At 40.4% G+C, this 15,157-nt stretch overlaps 1 protein-coding gene across 1 annotated transcript in view; it reads left to right on the plus strand.

The window, feature by feature from the left end:
* The first annotated feature begins 6,022 nt into the window (after nucleotides 1-6,022).
* The window catches only part of ATG10 (autophagy related 10), a 262,172-nt gene continuing 253,037 nt past the window's right edge, over nucleotides 6,023-15,157 (plus strand). The window contains 1 exon segment of the mRNA XM_036279440.1: nucleotides 6,023-6,478. Within this exon segment, the coding sequence (XP_036135333.1) occupies nucleotides 6,466-6,478 (13 nt within the window). The 5' untranslated portion in view covers nucleotides 6,023-6,465.

A 15,157-nucleotide genomic window follows, 5' to 3' on the forward strand; every position in this document is an offset into this window, starting at 1 on the left:
ACACACACACACACACACACACACACACTTTAAAAAGTAGAAGAAAACAATGAACAAATATTTAAAAAATTATTCAGTCTTAGACACCTCTCCAAACAGGACATACAAATGGCCAAGAGACCTATGAAGAAATGCTCAATGTCACTAATCACCAGAGAGATGCAAATTAAAACAACAATGAGGTATCACCTCACACCTGTCAGAATGGCCGCCATCAACAAATCATCAAACAACAAGTGTTGGCGAGGGTGTGGAGAAAAGGGGACTCTAATACACTGCTGGTGGGAATGCAGACTGGTGCAGCCGCTATGGAAAACAATATGGTGCTACCTCAAAAAATTAAAAATTGAACTTCCATTTGACCCAGTGATCCCACTGCTGGGAATATACCCTAAGAAGCCTGAAACACCAATCAGGAAGAATATATGTACCCCCATGTTCATAGCAGCACTATTTACAATAGCTAAGATCTGGAAACAGCCCAAGTGTCCACCAGTAGACGAATGGATAAAAAAGCAGTGGTACATATACACAATGGAGTACTATGCAGTGGTAAGAAAGAAAGATCTCTTATCCTTTGAGACGACATGGAGGGACCTGGAAAGTATTATCCTAAGTGAAAGAAGCCAAGCAGAGAAAGACAAGTATCATATGATCTCACTTATTTGTGGAATATAATGAACATAACAGTCTGAGGAATACAGTAGACCCAGACACATGGAAGTAGGGCACAGACTGACATCCCTCAGAAGAGGGGATGGGGGGTAGGGGGGGTGGGAAGAGATAAACCACAGAACTTATATGCATGTATGCATGACCAATGGACATGGACAACTAAGCCGGGGATGGGGCGGAGGTGGGGTGGGGTGGGGGGTGCCAATGGGATAAAATGGTAAAATATCTGTAATAAAAAAACAAATAAAAATTCATAAAAAAAATTATTCAGCCTTGTTACTAGTAAAATACATGTCACATAGTCAGGTACTACTTTTTCATCTGTCAAATTAACAAAGTTTTAAAAACACAATTAATTTTGGCAAGGGTTTGGGAAAATTGTATTCCCATCCATTGCTGATATAATGTAAATGGTGTTAGAAGTGTCAAAAGCCTTAAAGATGTTTGCAATTATACTAAGTCGTTGACTTAGGAGTTATACATTTAGGCTCTGTCTTTTGAAAGTGATTCTAAATATAGAATAAATTTTATGATCAAAGATGTTCAGTTCAGCTTTATTTATGAAATAGTAAAAAATTGGAAGCGGTTCACATGTGGGAAATGGTTAAGGATATTATAGCACATCCCCTTAGTAGGATATTAAATGAATTTTAAGTATGAGTGTTATGAAAGCGAAATAACTAGAATTGTAAATATTAATATGTGGAGGAAAATAAAAACACCTAATTGTCTGGAAGGTAATACACTCTAGTGTTTCTTTGTTTCCTAGGACTTAGGTGATGTTTCCTTCCACTTTTCTGCAATTTCCCCAAATTTTCTATGAGTACATTTTGCTTCTATAATATAATAAAAATGTGAAAAATTTCCAGTGGACCCTATGTCTACTTTGAGCTGATTTCCCTGTTAATACTTCTTTCTTTTTTTAAAAAAATTAATTAATTTATTTTTGTTACAGATGTTTCTCCTTTTCCCCCCACTGATTCCCCCTAATACTTATTTCTTAAAGGCAAGGACCTCAAACATGAATTTTCCCATCTTACCCACTCTCTGCCTCTAAATGTCTGTCTCTATGCCGTCTTGGGTGTTCTCCCTTTTCAAGGCTAACTCGTTATCTCTACAGTCCTGCTCTGTCAATTTCCTTCCGTCTCCAGGATCCTCAATCTCTTCCTCTTCATTGGCTCCTTCCCCTCAAGCCACACTTTACAGGGGTCTCATCTATCTTGAACAATCATTACTTGAGCCTGTTGTTTTTAATGCTCACAATCCTTTTTCTCTTCCCTTTACCATCACACTGCCTTTCTTTCATTATCGTGGTTTTTTCTGTCTCTCACCTCTAGCTGAGACTCATCCTGGAAGTTCACTAGCAACCTTCTAGATGGTCTATATTAAAATGACAGAGCAGAAGGTCCTCGCCAGGCAGAACCACGCCTTGTTACAGATTCCGGCCCTGCCCGTTCCTGGCTGCATCACCGCAGGCTTTATTTCAATGCTCTCTATGCGCCCTTCTTTGCTTATGAAATGGGAAACCTACAATAAAATGGTAGTGAGGAATAAATGTATTAATATACACAGTGTTTATAGCAGGGCCTGGCATATAGAAACATTCAGTGAAAGATGATTTTTTTAAAAATCTGTAACAACCCAGAGACAAGAAAGGTTTTCACTGATCCAAGGAGGGAGCCTTGCCCAAGGTGTGGCCATGCCAAGACTGGGGCCTGATTCCTCACATCCAAATTCATCTTCTTTGCATCACATTATACTTCATCTTAAATTCCTTTCCAGGTCCTCTCTCCTGTGACCTTTCTGTGGCATTTGAGACGACTATGTCCTCCTTGAAATCCTACTTATGATACTACTTAGTTCCTCTATGGCTTTGATATGGAAATTCTCTTTTGCCCCCTACATTTTCCTCTAGTGTAATCCTAGCCCTGTGCTCCTCCGCCAGCTTGCTCTCTGCCCTTAGTCTTACGTCCTGGCTTCAACCGTTTCCTCCATGTGGTAGTTCCCTGCCCTGCCCAAGATTGTAGCTTTGTACAAGTGCTGGGGGCGCTCTCACCTCCTGGTCCATGTGAATACCTCTCCTCAGGTATTCACAGTGCACAGCCTGTGTCTGTATGCCATGACCCTGCTCCTGACCTCTCTTTAGTTGCTACACATCAGGCATTTTCTTGGGATGTCCCATTGTCTCCTCTAATTTGTGTGTGAAAAGTGATTGCCTCACCTTACCTCCCATATTAGTGGCTTTTCCTCACCGTTCCACCTTCATACAGAGAAATACAATCCAGCCAGTCCTAAACTCCAGGACCATATTGTCCCTCCTAATGTGTTATCGCTCATGTCTGGCCAATCTGTCAGGCAACTGAGCTCTGGTTCTGAAACGAGCACAAACCTAGAGAGAATGCTGGTCTCAGCAGCCTGAGCTTGGGCTGGGGTTCTGGAGAACACGCTCAGGTGGGTGAGGCAAGGGGACCAATGTGAACTGCAGTGATGGAGAGGGTCAGAGTTCAGAACCAGACTGGTAGTGTCAGGGTCAAATCCAAACTGTGTGGGAGACTTGTACAAAGACAACGAGGCAAGGGATTGGTGCCGAAGACATCAGGAGAAAGTGAGAATACAGAGTGTAAGGCTGATTGCAAACTGAGGCTGGGAGAGGGCTGAGGACTGACCAGAAAGGTGCTGCTGATGTGGCATGGGGACTTACCCCTAGCGTCTTTTTTATATTTTAGTTTTATTAATTTGTTTTTGTTATAGATGTTTCTCATTTCCCCCCATTGACACCCTCCTCCCCTTTCCTCCTGCCCCATACCCAGCTTTGTTGTATATGTTCATTGGTCATGCATGCATGCATATAAGTTCTGTGGTTTATCTCTTTCCCCCCAAATCCCCTCCTCTGAGGCTTGCCAGTCTGTACCCCACCTCTATGTCTCTGGGTTAATTTTGTTAAGCAGTTTGTTTAGTTCATTATATTCCACAAATAAGTGAGATCATGTGGTATTTGTCTTTCTCTGCTTGGCTTGTTTCACTTAGCATAATACTCTCCAGGTCCTTCCATGCCATCTCAAAGGATAAGAGATCTTTCTTTCTTACAGCTGCATAATATTCCATTGTGTACATGTACCACAGCTTTTTAATCCACTCATCTACTGATGGACACTTGGACTGTTTCCAGATCTTAGCTATTGTAAATAGTGCTGTTATGAACATGGGGGTACATATATTCTTTCTGATTGGTGTTTCAGGCTTCTTAGGGTATATTCCTAGAAGTGGGATCACTGGGTCAAATGGCAATTCAATTTTTAACTTTTTGAGGTAACACCATGTTGTTTTCCATAGTGGCTGCACCAGTCTGCATTCCCACCAGCAGTGTACTAGAGTCCCCTTTTCTCCACACCCTCGCCAGCACTTGTTGTTTGATGATTTGTTGTTTGATGGCGGCCATTGTGACAGGTGCGAGGTGATAAAGTGGCTCCTCATTCCCACTGCCATTAGCTTAATTCACTGCCTCAGCGCTTTCCCCTCCTGTTGGATCTCCTAGCTTCTGATTCCATCCTTCCTTTCTCATTAGATTCATTTTCTGAATGATCTGCTTTGAGCCTCTGTCTTAGTCTGTTCGGACTGCTATAGCAATAGTACCAGAGATTGAGTGGCTTATAAACTACAGACATTTATTTCTCACAGTTCTGTAGGCTGGCAAGTCCAAGATCAAGACACCAGCAGGGTCAGTGTCTAGTGAGACCCCACTTCCTGGTTCATAGACAGCATCCAAGTATCATACCGGAGCAAATAAACTCAGAAGAAATGGGGCCTGCTTAGTGGGTGAGGATATTGTGTTGTCTACTTGAGGCTTTGTTTGCGATTTGGCAGCAGGCAGCCTGGGCAGAGCACTGGGGTCCTGGGTGGGTATTACTGTAAGAAGGCCTCCTAAATTCTACCCGATTGGGAGTGTGGGGTTGAAAGGGGGAAACCAAGGAAAGAATCAGGGGTTTATGCAAAGAGAAGCCAGTCAGAAGAACCGATATCTCAGATGAGAACAGTGCGTGAGCAAAGGTGGGAGGGAAGAGGGTCAGGCACCCTGCTGCGGGATTACAGGGTGCCACTGCTGCCTTCTCAGCTGGCTTGGCACGGGTACCGCAAGACACACAGTGACCTTCAACGTAAGCTGCACCTAAGTCTGCACCTCCCTGTAAAGCAAGGCTTGAACACCCCTGGCTGTGGACTCTGCTGTTCTTTAGGCCATCTTTCCCTCCCCAAGCAGGACTTATCAGTAGCCACATGCCCAGAAGAATGCTGATGGAGGTCAGGACTGAATCTTTTAAGTAATCATGAGGCATATGGAAGAAGCAGAATCATCACTGTCCAGATGATGCTTTGTTAGACACTTCCCTTTCGCCAGGTCCCTGCAGTGCCGTTTCCTGCCTTGGACGATCTGGGCCAAACTGTGGACTTGGATGCAAGCCAAGCAGCTGAGGGTGAGTTTAGGTAAGATGGAAGGTGATGTTGCTCAGGCTAAAACAGCTGGCTAATACTATTCAATTCATCTCGGCTCTTCTACCTGGGCAATTATCCATTTTTATCAAACTTCAATGTATGATATTTCAATATCTGGGATTTTTTTTTTGAGGTTGCAAATCATAGCCCAAAAGATCAAAAGATCAAGAAAATGATGCCATGATGAGAAATGGTATTAGAAGCAACACATGCATGATCTTATGCTTGTGAGAAAACTTTTGTGTGTATGTATACATACAGACAACTGTGTACAGTAGTCCACCCTAGTCCACGGGGAATATGTTCCAAGACATTGGATGCCTGAAACTGTGCATAGTACCAAGCCAAATATATACTGTTTTTTCTATACATACATACCTATGACAAAGTTTAATTTATAAATTAGGCACAGTAAGAGGTTAACAATAATAACTAATCATAAAATGGAATGATTATAATAAAAGTTATGTGACTGTGATCTCTCTCAAAATACCTTGTCCTGTACTCACCCTTGTTGTGATGGTGCGAGATGTTAACATGCCTGTGTGGTGTGAAGGGAGGTGAGTGACATAGGCTCTGTGTCATAGCGTTGGGCTCCTACTGACCTTCTGACAATGTGTAATAAGCACCTGATGGCTTTTCTGTGGTGTATGTAAATTCCCAGCATGACTACTCTTGCATTTTGGGCCATTATTAAGTAAAATAAGAGTAACTTGAACACATGCCCTGCGATGATACTGCAACAGCCGACCTGATAACCCAGATGCCTACTGAGTGAGCGATGAGAGGGGCGCGTGCACAGTGTAGATATGCCGGACAGAGAAATGAGTCACATCTTGAGGGGGGCGGAGAGGTATGTGAGAGATTCATCATGTTACTCAGAAAGGCACAAAATTTTAAACTTATGAATTTTTTATTTCTGGAATTTTCCATTTAATATTTTGGACCATGGTTGACCACAGGTAACTGAAACCACAGAAAGCACAACTGCTAATAATGGGGGACTACTGTATATCTCAGGTCACCAAACCTTTAAAAAGACAACATTGATTTTAAAAGTATATATATTGCTACTGGGATAACTAAGAAGACTAAAGGTTGACAGGAGTTTTTATGATGAGAACAGACTAAAGAGATTAGGACTCTTCATCATGAAAGGGGCCCAGACTGCAGCCTATAAATCAGGAAGGAACAGGAAGTTGGGGCAACACCACTTTGTCCATCGGATCCACAGCGCAGCTGCTGAGAGCGACATTTACAGCTCAACAAAGCTCCTTTCAGGACTCAGAAAGGTCGGTGAAAATGTACACCTTAGGTAAGAAACAACTCTATTATTTCATGGGTTGTAGACTGAAAATATAAATATGCTTGATGAGAGTTTGTACGCATTGATCAATGATCCATAATGGCAAGTTAGGGGTGTTTGAAAAATACTCCTGGTGTGGACTTTGAGGTCAAAGAGAGAGATAAATAGGACATTTTGGGTTGGGAAGACCAAACGTATGACCTAGTATGGCATTTCCTACATTAGTCTGGGGCACTTCTTTGTATCTCTGATATTGAAGTTGTAAGCTCACTTTTCACCATCTACAGCTTTATTTTTATTCCCATATTTTTATTCTACAACAGAAAGGCAGTAAGGAACTGGTGTGTTGTCTCTTTTGTTTTATAGTGAAATGGTTTAAAATATATATGCTTCTCTATACCATTATGATGGACTGAGGGAAGATATGGTCATCTGCCAAGTAATTGAAAATAGAACGTGAGAATTGCCTGATGAGAGTTTGTTAAAACTGCAGATTCCAAGGCCCACCTCAGTAGTCTGATGTGAGACACAGAAATCTGTATTTTAAATCACTTCTCAATGGATTCTTATGTAGGTAGTCCCAAGACTATGTTTTGAGAAACAAGGAAAAAAAGAGGGTTTCCCTCAGCATCGCTGCTAGCCCACACAGTGCCTTAGTGAGAATGGGAAAAAGGCACCCCACCCTCAGACACTTGATTCCCATCTGCCAGAAACTGAAAATACAACTCTGCAGAAGCGAACAGCACCCAGAGCTGTGCAGTGCACAGGCTGCACTCACGGATGTGGCCTTGTTTCCTTTCAAGCTTTCCGCTTAAAGCTTGCGCATCCTTTGTGCACAGGGAACATCCGAGTCAGGGCATCTGTCCCTGGCAGGAGGCCCTGGCAAAAGGGTCCTTATTCCCTCTTCACCCTCATTATCATAATTGACTTCTGGCCAAAACATGGCACCAAGAGAGACTCCTCCACAAAACAAGGGGTAGGGGAACAGAAAGGTAGTTTTAGTTTTTTAATTAAAAAAAAAAGTAATATAACGTATTACTAGTAATGTATAAATAGTAATAATGTATGCTATTAAAATAATAATAATAGTAATCATTTAAAAATAACCCAGCAAGTATGGCATTTATTTTGAATAATACCAATAATAAATCTCAAGTCTGAGTTACAAAATAAGTTGCCACTTTTACTTGACATTTTGGAATATTTGCTATTTTATGCTTCAGTTTTCCATCTACTAAATGGCAACTTTCAGTACAATTTTGAATACCTTGTATTCTATACGAATAAGCAGCGGTTTATGTTTCTAGATGCAGCTATCATTTCTTACAATGCACGTGTCATCATTATCTCATCCACTTTCTTTCCCGCCTTCTTTATTGCCTTCTCTCTCTCCCTTTGTGTTTCTCCCCTTTCTCATGAGTGACACACACTCTGAGCCATGTGGCAGTTTCCTAACACTGTCACTCAGTTTCATTTATGTTTCTCCATCCCCTCAGTTGTCACCTCAGCCATCTGCCAAAAAATACTATGCTTGGATTACTGTGTCCAGCTCTTCTTGGTGTCTCTGCCTCCCGTTTCTTCTTTGAATTTATTCTGGACATTACAGACAAAACAGCTTCCTAAAATATTTTTTTCCAGGGTGTCTTCCTTGTTCAAGAATTAAGCAACCCAACCAAATGACACCCACCTCACCTCTCAGCTTTGCTATTGCTGCCTCCTTATTACATAGGTGATTTGATCACTAGCTTGGTTCCTTTGCTTAAATGCTCACCTAGGCAAAGAGTTTTTCATATAGGTATGTATTTAAATACACCCTTCAATGGTGGCTGCCGGACTTGGCTGTGCATCAGAATCACTGGGAGAGACTTTATAAATAACACAGTGCTGCTCACCAGCCCTGGAGGATCTAATTGGGTAGGTCTGGGCGAAGCCTGGCCTCACAGACAGTCTAAAAGCTCCTCACATGACTGGTCAGCAATTTCTCTGAGTGCTGGGTATGTAACAAGTGTTTAGTAATTACTAACAGAGTGGATGCATGTCACCCCCTTCCTTAAAATCTAACACTAGCTCCCCCTAGCTCTTAGGGTAAATATCAAACCCTTAGTCTAACCAACAAGAGCCCCCATGATCTGGCCCTCGTCTACCTCTCTGGCTTCATCTTCCCCCATTTCCCCACATTCAGCCTTGATTGCAGTCATACTGAGTATCCCCCCCGAAATGTGTGCTTTATCTGGTGCAGTGCTTCTTACCTTCTGCTATTATTTGTGGCCATGGCTTACCTCTACCAGACTGTCAGCCTCTTGAGGACAGTCCTCTCTCCAAAGCACCTTTCTCTCTCCTGTGGTGCTAGCACGGTCTCTCACACATATATCTGTTGCCTTGGTGAATACATTTCACTAATGTTGTCACTAATATAAACCTGTATGAATAAGTACGTGTCCCTTTTCCTTTCATTGTTCATTTTAAATTAGAGCTTATTTTAGAATGCCAGTGTTCTTTACACCTTTTTAAAAAATACCCCATTCAGATGGACATGATTTTTAGTATATAGTTGTGTGTGAAACAGGAAATGAAGTTAACACACAAACATTTCATTAAACTTGCCATTATTGAGGATATAACGGAGAGTTAAAAAAAGGAGAGCCCACATACATTTCAAAATATAATTACACTAACAGTAAGCATGCAGACAACATTAAGTTTCCAATTAAATTTAGGAGAACTTGTTTTTCATATTTGCTTGAAACCTAGAGTAGTATTTGTCAGTATGTGGTCTAGGGACTGCTTAGGTCAGGATCTCCTGGGATACATTTTAAATATAAAGGCCTGGCCCTACCCCAATACATACCTCCCCCGTCAAAATCTCTAGGTGATGGGAACCCAGAATTTGCATTTTTAACAAGCTCCACACACGATTCATAAGGCTAGAAAAGTTTGATACCCACCTGCCTGGAATTAAAATGAATGCTCCTTTGCATTATTTTAGTATAGATAATGTCCTGGTTTTAGAGCATATTCTTATTAATGAGAACTACTTAGGTGAAAATGTATTAAATTAAGGGCTGTTTGAATACAAGGTAAAAAAACAAGATAAGAACCTCCTTCATATCCATCTAACAGGCTGCAAACCTGTTTGTAAGTGGCCTGATTTTGTAGGCTTCTTCATGGTGGGTCTTCTTTCGAATTCAGTGCCATGATGGAATGCTGGCCTTATCTATAATACAAATTCCTATTTATCTGTTTCATAGAGCTCTGAGAACCATGACATTTGCTTATGAGAATAACCCTGTTGAGGTGATATTAGTGGACATTTTATCTAAGCACAAAATGGCCAGCTCCAGTTTATTAGTTCTAAACACAGTAAATACATTTATATTTAAAGGAGTGCTATCCCATAGAATTAGATGCAAATTGTAAATGTAATTTAAAAATTTCCGGTAGCCACATTTAAAAATGAAAAAAAAGGTCAAATTATTTTAAAAATATATTTTATTTAACCCAAAACAGTCTGATTTCAACGTGATCAATATTTTAAAATAACAATGAGCTATTTTACACTGTGTATTTTGAACAAGTCTCTGAAATGTGACATATTTTACACTTACTGCACATCTCAGTTGGGACTAGCCACGTTTCCAACGCTCAGTGCCTCATGTGGCTGGTGGCTGCTCTATTGAACAGCATGGTCTAAAACACCCACATCCGGACACAGACCCCACAGCTTCAGAACTGGAAGAGAAATCCAGGATGTAGATAATTTCATTTCTTTGTAATGTTGAATGTATCCATCTGGTATACATTCCCACACCATAGGGAACTACTTCTGTATGTTTCTTCTCCCTGTGGTAGTAAGCGTCTGTCTTTTACGTGCCAGCGTTATGACTTCAGTTTTTCCTGTGCAATCAGTTGGTCAGGTGTCTGTTCTGATAGGAATCATTTTTTTGTCTACAGTAATGCAGACCTCTTGTCATCTTCCATCATAGGTCATCTAGCTTGTCATGCCTTCACAGGACGAAGTAATAATGTATGCTCATTAGGGGAGCCATGTTCTTCCAGTCCTAGCCATTTACTGCTCAAGGCAAGAACTTATTAAAAGAATTAATGCAGCTTCCAAAAGTATCTAATGACTTGGGCGGTAGCTTAGGCAGCAGGACATGACAGCTCCTCATGGACAGGCATGTATTCAATTTTTAAAATACTTTTTTCCTCTTTATTTATTTATTTAATTTGTAAGTTTTTTATTTTATTTTTTATTTAAACTGCTTTGAATTTTTATGTATCTCCGTGAATAATAAACCTCATTATTAGTAATTAATCTTTGGGAGCAATTTAGGCTTTTCTTACTTGGCATAGTCTCCATTATCGTAAGTCAGATTTTTAAGTGTCAAATTTCTAAATGTAGCAGGATTGATATTAGGATTGATGAGATTCTTTAAAAGAAGATAATATTGCAACTGGCCACATTGGCCATTATTTCAGGTGGAGCCATGTCAACCTCATGCCTGAGCAGCTACCTCTAACTCCTCCTTGTATCTACTACAGCTCCTAGCATAGCACCCTCCACATAATAGTTACTCCATATATGTTTTTTTGAATGAATAAGAAATTGTTTTATAGTTATATATTCCCACTGAGCCTAAACTGGGACGCATGCACCAATTTACCAAGTGATTTGAGTAGTAAGCAGAGGAGTTCTCTTCACATTTGGGGCCGGGGACTGGAGCAACAATGAGACGGAGGGGACAAGATGGTCATCTGATCAGCTGGGCCTTCCCAGAAGCCAGGACTAATACCCATGGGAAGGTCATGCTCCTCATTTCTGCATCTAAAGAGCCTGGATCCAATGTAGAGAGGATTGAAGGTGTCACTGTGATACCTCAAAGGCTTTGCCACGGGAGATAGCACCCCAGGCAGGCCAGCTTTCTTCCTGAGAGCAGACGAAGTACCCCAGTAGAGACTGTGGGGCCCATAAGAGTTTGCAGACAGTGGATGCACTGAGGAGACTGGGTGTAAACGTAGCAAAGCATAGGCTATTGAGTGCATTCGAAACACCCCTAGGGGCTCCCAGAATGACTGGAGGTGGAGGGAGATATGGGCAAGGGGCTGTGGTCTTAGAGTTATGAAAGTTGATGGTACCCTGAAGCCACATAGGTGAGGCCTGGGGACATTGGGTTTATAGTTCCAAAACATTTCAGGATCTGAGCCAACACTTAACACCAAGAACAGCTACCTCCCTCTACTTGCATCCATACCCTGAATTCCTCCTCCTCTCTCTTTCTGTAATCATACAGACATTAAATAATTTATCACATAATTCATACTATAATTCATACTGTATCAGACCAGTGTGGCTCAGTGGTTGAGCATCGATCCATGCACCAAGAGGTCACTGATTAGATTCCTGGTCAGGGCACATGTTCAGGTTGTGGGCCTCCTCCCCAGTTGGGGGCATGCTGGAGGTGGCATATCAATGTTCTCTCTCATTGATGTTTCTCTCCCTCTCTGCCTCCCCCTTCCTTTCTCTCTCTAACATCAATAAAGAAAAAAGAATATATATATTTTAAAAACTACAACAGTTGTGCCCTAGCTGATTTGGCTTAGTGGTTAGAATGTCGGTCCAGCCCTGGCCAGTTTGGCTCAGCGGTTAGAGCATCGGCCTGTGGTCCGGAGAGACCCGGGTTCGGTTCCGCTAAGGGCACGTACTTCGGTTGCAGTTTGTCCCCGGCTCTGGTTGGTCGTGCGGGTGGCAGCCACTCGATGTGTCCCTTTTACATCGATGTTTCTCTCTCTCTCTCTTCCTCTCTCTCCCTCCCACTCTAACTGTACAAAAGATGGAAAAATGTCCTCGGGTGAGGATTAAAAAAAAAAAGAATGTCAGTCCATGGACTAATGAGTTGCGGGTTCAATTCCAGTCAAGGGCACCTACCTTGGTTGTGGTTCGGTCCCTGGCCCTGGTCAGGGTTGTGCAGGAGGCAACTGGTTGATGTGTCTCTCTTACAAAGATGTTTCTCTCTCTCTCCTCCCTCCCACTCTACCTGAAGATAAAATGGAAAAAAAAAAAAAATATATATATATATATATCTTTGGGTGAGGATTAAAAAAAAAAACTCCAACAATTGTGACAACTTTTATTAGAGGCTAATAGTTGTTGAAGAAACACTAAAACTAAGATTATTACTTTGAATAAAAGAAACATTTTGGAAAGATTAGTTATAAATGGCTCAAAAAGTATACAATTAAAGATCCAGGGACTTGCCCTCGCTGGTTTGGCACATACCTGGGTTGTAGGATCAATCCTTGGCCCCAGTCAGGATCGTATGTCTCAATGTTTCTCTCTCTCTCTCCTTCCCTCCCTTCCATTCTATCAAAAATCAATGGAGAAATATCCTTGGGTGAGGATTAACAGATAAAAAATAAAATAAAAAAAAAGATCCAAGGACTTGTATAATTTATTGAAATCTAACTAACTGTAGATCAAATGACTTAAACCTTTAAAATGTCAAACATTGATTGTCACAAATGAAGGAGTTTATTGAACATCATATGATGCCTTTATAAAATGTGGAGTAAAATTCTCTCTCTCTCCCCCTTTTTTTTTTTTTTTTGGAGGCAACCTAATTTTTGGTGGCCTTGTTTTGGCAAGGCTAAATAAAAATAAATAAATAAACAAACAGATAAATAAATAAATAAATAAATAAATAAAATGTGGAGTAAGAAATTTTAGGAATGTATACCTGGGCAAGTAAGCTGGTAGCTATTGAATTCTAAAAGGAATTCAATTTTAGCATAAATGCTATAATGAGCTACTTGAATAACAGTTTCATAATATTCATCAGAAAAGATATTAACTTACATCAAAAACTCACACACACACACACACACACACACACACACACACACACGGATACCTCAATATTGTTTTGTAGTGGAACTGAGTATGGCAAAGCCTAAATTGGAGATGCATTTTTCTAGTGAGAATTTGTCTTTGCTTCTGCCAGATGCCCTGGGGCTTTATTGAACCAGAAGCGTTGGCATGAACTTTCCTAGACCACATAAATTAATATGAATACCAAACCCATGTGTGGGCAAGTTTGTGCTTATGAATTCACCAGATATTTTTTTTTTCTTTTTTACCCCATGGTAAGGCCTGCAAGAGACAGCTTTCATTTAATGTTTTTTGTTGTTGTTGTTGGTGGTGGTGTTTTTCCAGCAATATATTTTTCTTATCTTCTCACTGTAGCCCTTCTAAGAGGTTGGCTAATGGTTGTAAAGGCCCCAATTCTGACTCTCCATTCCATGGTTCAAGGTTTCTCTGGCCTCCTACTTTGACTGCCATTATATCATGGGGCTCTAGGTTCCTTTTATTGGCAAATCCCTCCAAGGAGCCTGTGGTATTTTCTTATCGCTGTGGTTTTAGCTCTCTGTTCAACTTTGGTAGCTGTGGATTTCCCTTCGTTGTACAAAGAGGCTCAAGGTGAACACCAGCAATAGCACTTGACAAAGGTAATCAGCAGGTACTGTGTCTCACTATCTGGGGAAGAGACAAGATTGGTCTGGGGTGTACTCTGGTTGAGTGTGAGGAGAGTCTTTCAGGGGATGGGAGTGGGTGTTGCCTTAACTTGTAAATGATTTTTAGAACACAGAATTATTGGGGACAAGTTATTTCATCTCGAACCTTTATACTTATTATTATATTGACTTTTGTATAATATTTATATTACCTCCTGCCATTCTACATTGTATTTCTTTGTATATAATGTTTTCTTTCTGTGATAACTCTGAATAGTTACCTTTGTCTATGATGTTCTGCAATTTCACTATGATGTGTCCGAGTACATTTGTTTTAGTTATCTTTCTTGATATCTGTGATAACTAAATCTTAAGATTCTTATTTTGTTATTTTTAGAACTCATATTCATCAATTCTGGAAAATCCACAGTAGTTATTGCTTTAAGTATTTTTTCCCTTTCATTCTTAATAGTCTTTCATCTTGAAAATTTTATGTCGGCCCTTCTCATTCTTTATCTGTTAACTAGGGTGACCAGTCACCCAGCCTGCATAGGACTGAGGAGTTTCCCAAGATATGAGACTTTCAGTACTAAAACCAAGGAAGTCCCAGGCACGAAAAGATGGTCTGTGATCCCAAGGCTAACATATTTTCTATGTCTGCAGTTGCTGCATTCTCTGCAATTGTTTCAAATCTATCCTCCAGTTCATTGATTGTCCCTTTAGCCATGACTGTTAAAATTTTTAATATTTTTCACTTCTTGAAGTTCTATGTTTCAAATCAAACTTTTCTTTTTATAGTTTCTCAATTTTAAAAATAGAATGTGGCTTTAAAAAATAGTTTTAATATGACCATATTTTTAGACTATAGATTATTTTGTTAGATTGTTCTATTATATAAAATTCTTAGGGCTAAATCTTACTATTTATTGTGTCTGCTGACTCTCACTCATGGTGGATTATTTCCATACCTTTTTTGTAATTTTATATTTTTAAAACCATTTTCAGAGAGGTTTGATCTGTATAATCCTGGGCAGTCTGGTTAAAATGTATCTCGTCACTAAGTTTTATATTTTCCTCTTTGAAGTATCCTAGGGATACCAGTAACGTAGGATTAATTTTTATGTTACTTTCTCAATTTGAAGGGCTACAGGAGCGGGCAGGAGTGTAAGTTTGAATTTC

Source organism: Molossus molossus, unplaced genomic scaffold (assembly GCF_014108415.1).
Source record: "Molossus molossus isolate mMolMol1 unplaced genomic scaffold, mMolMol1.p scaffold_m16_p_3, whole genome shotgun sequence".
NCBI classification, from domain to species: domain Eukaryota; kingdom Metazoa; phylum Chordata; class Mammalia; order Chiroptera; family Molossidae; genus Molossus; species Molossus molossus.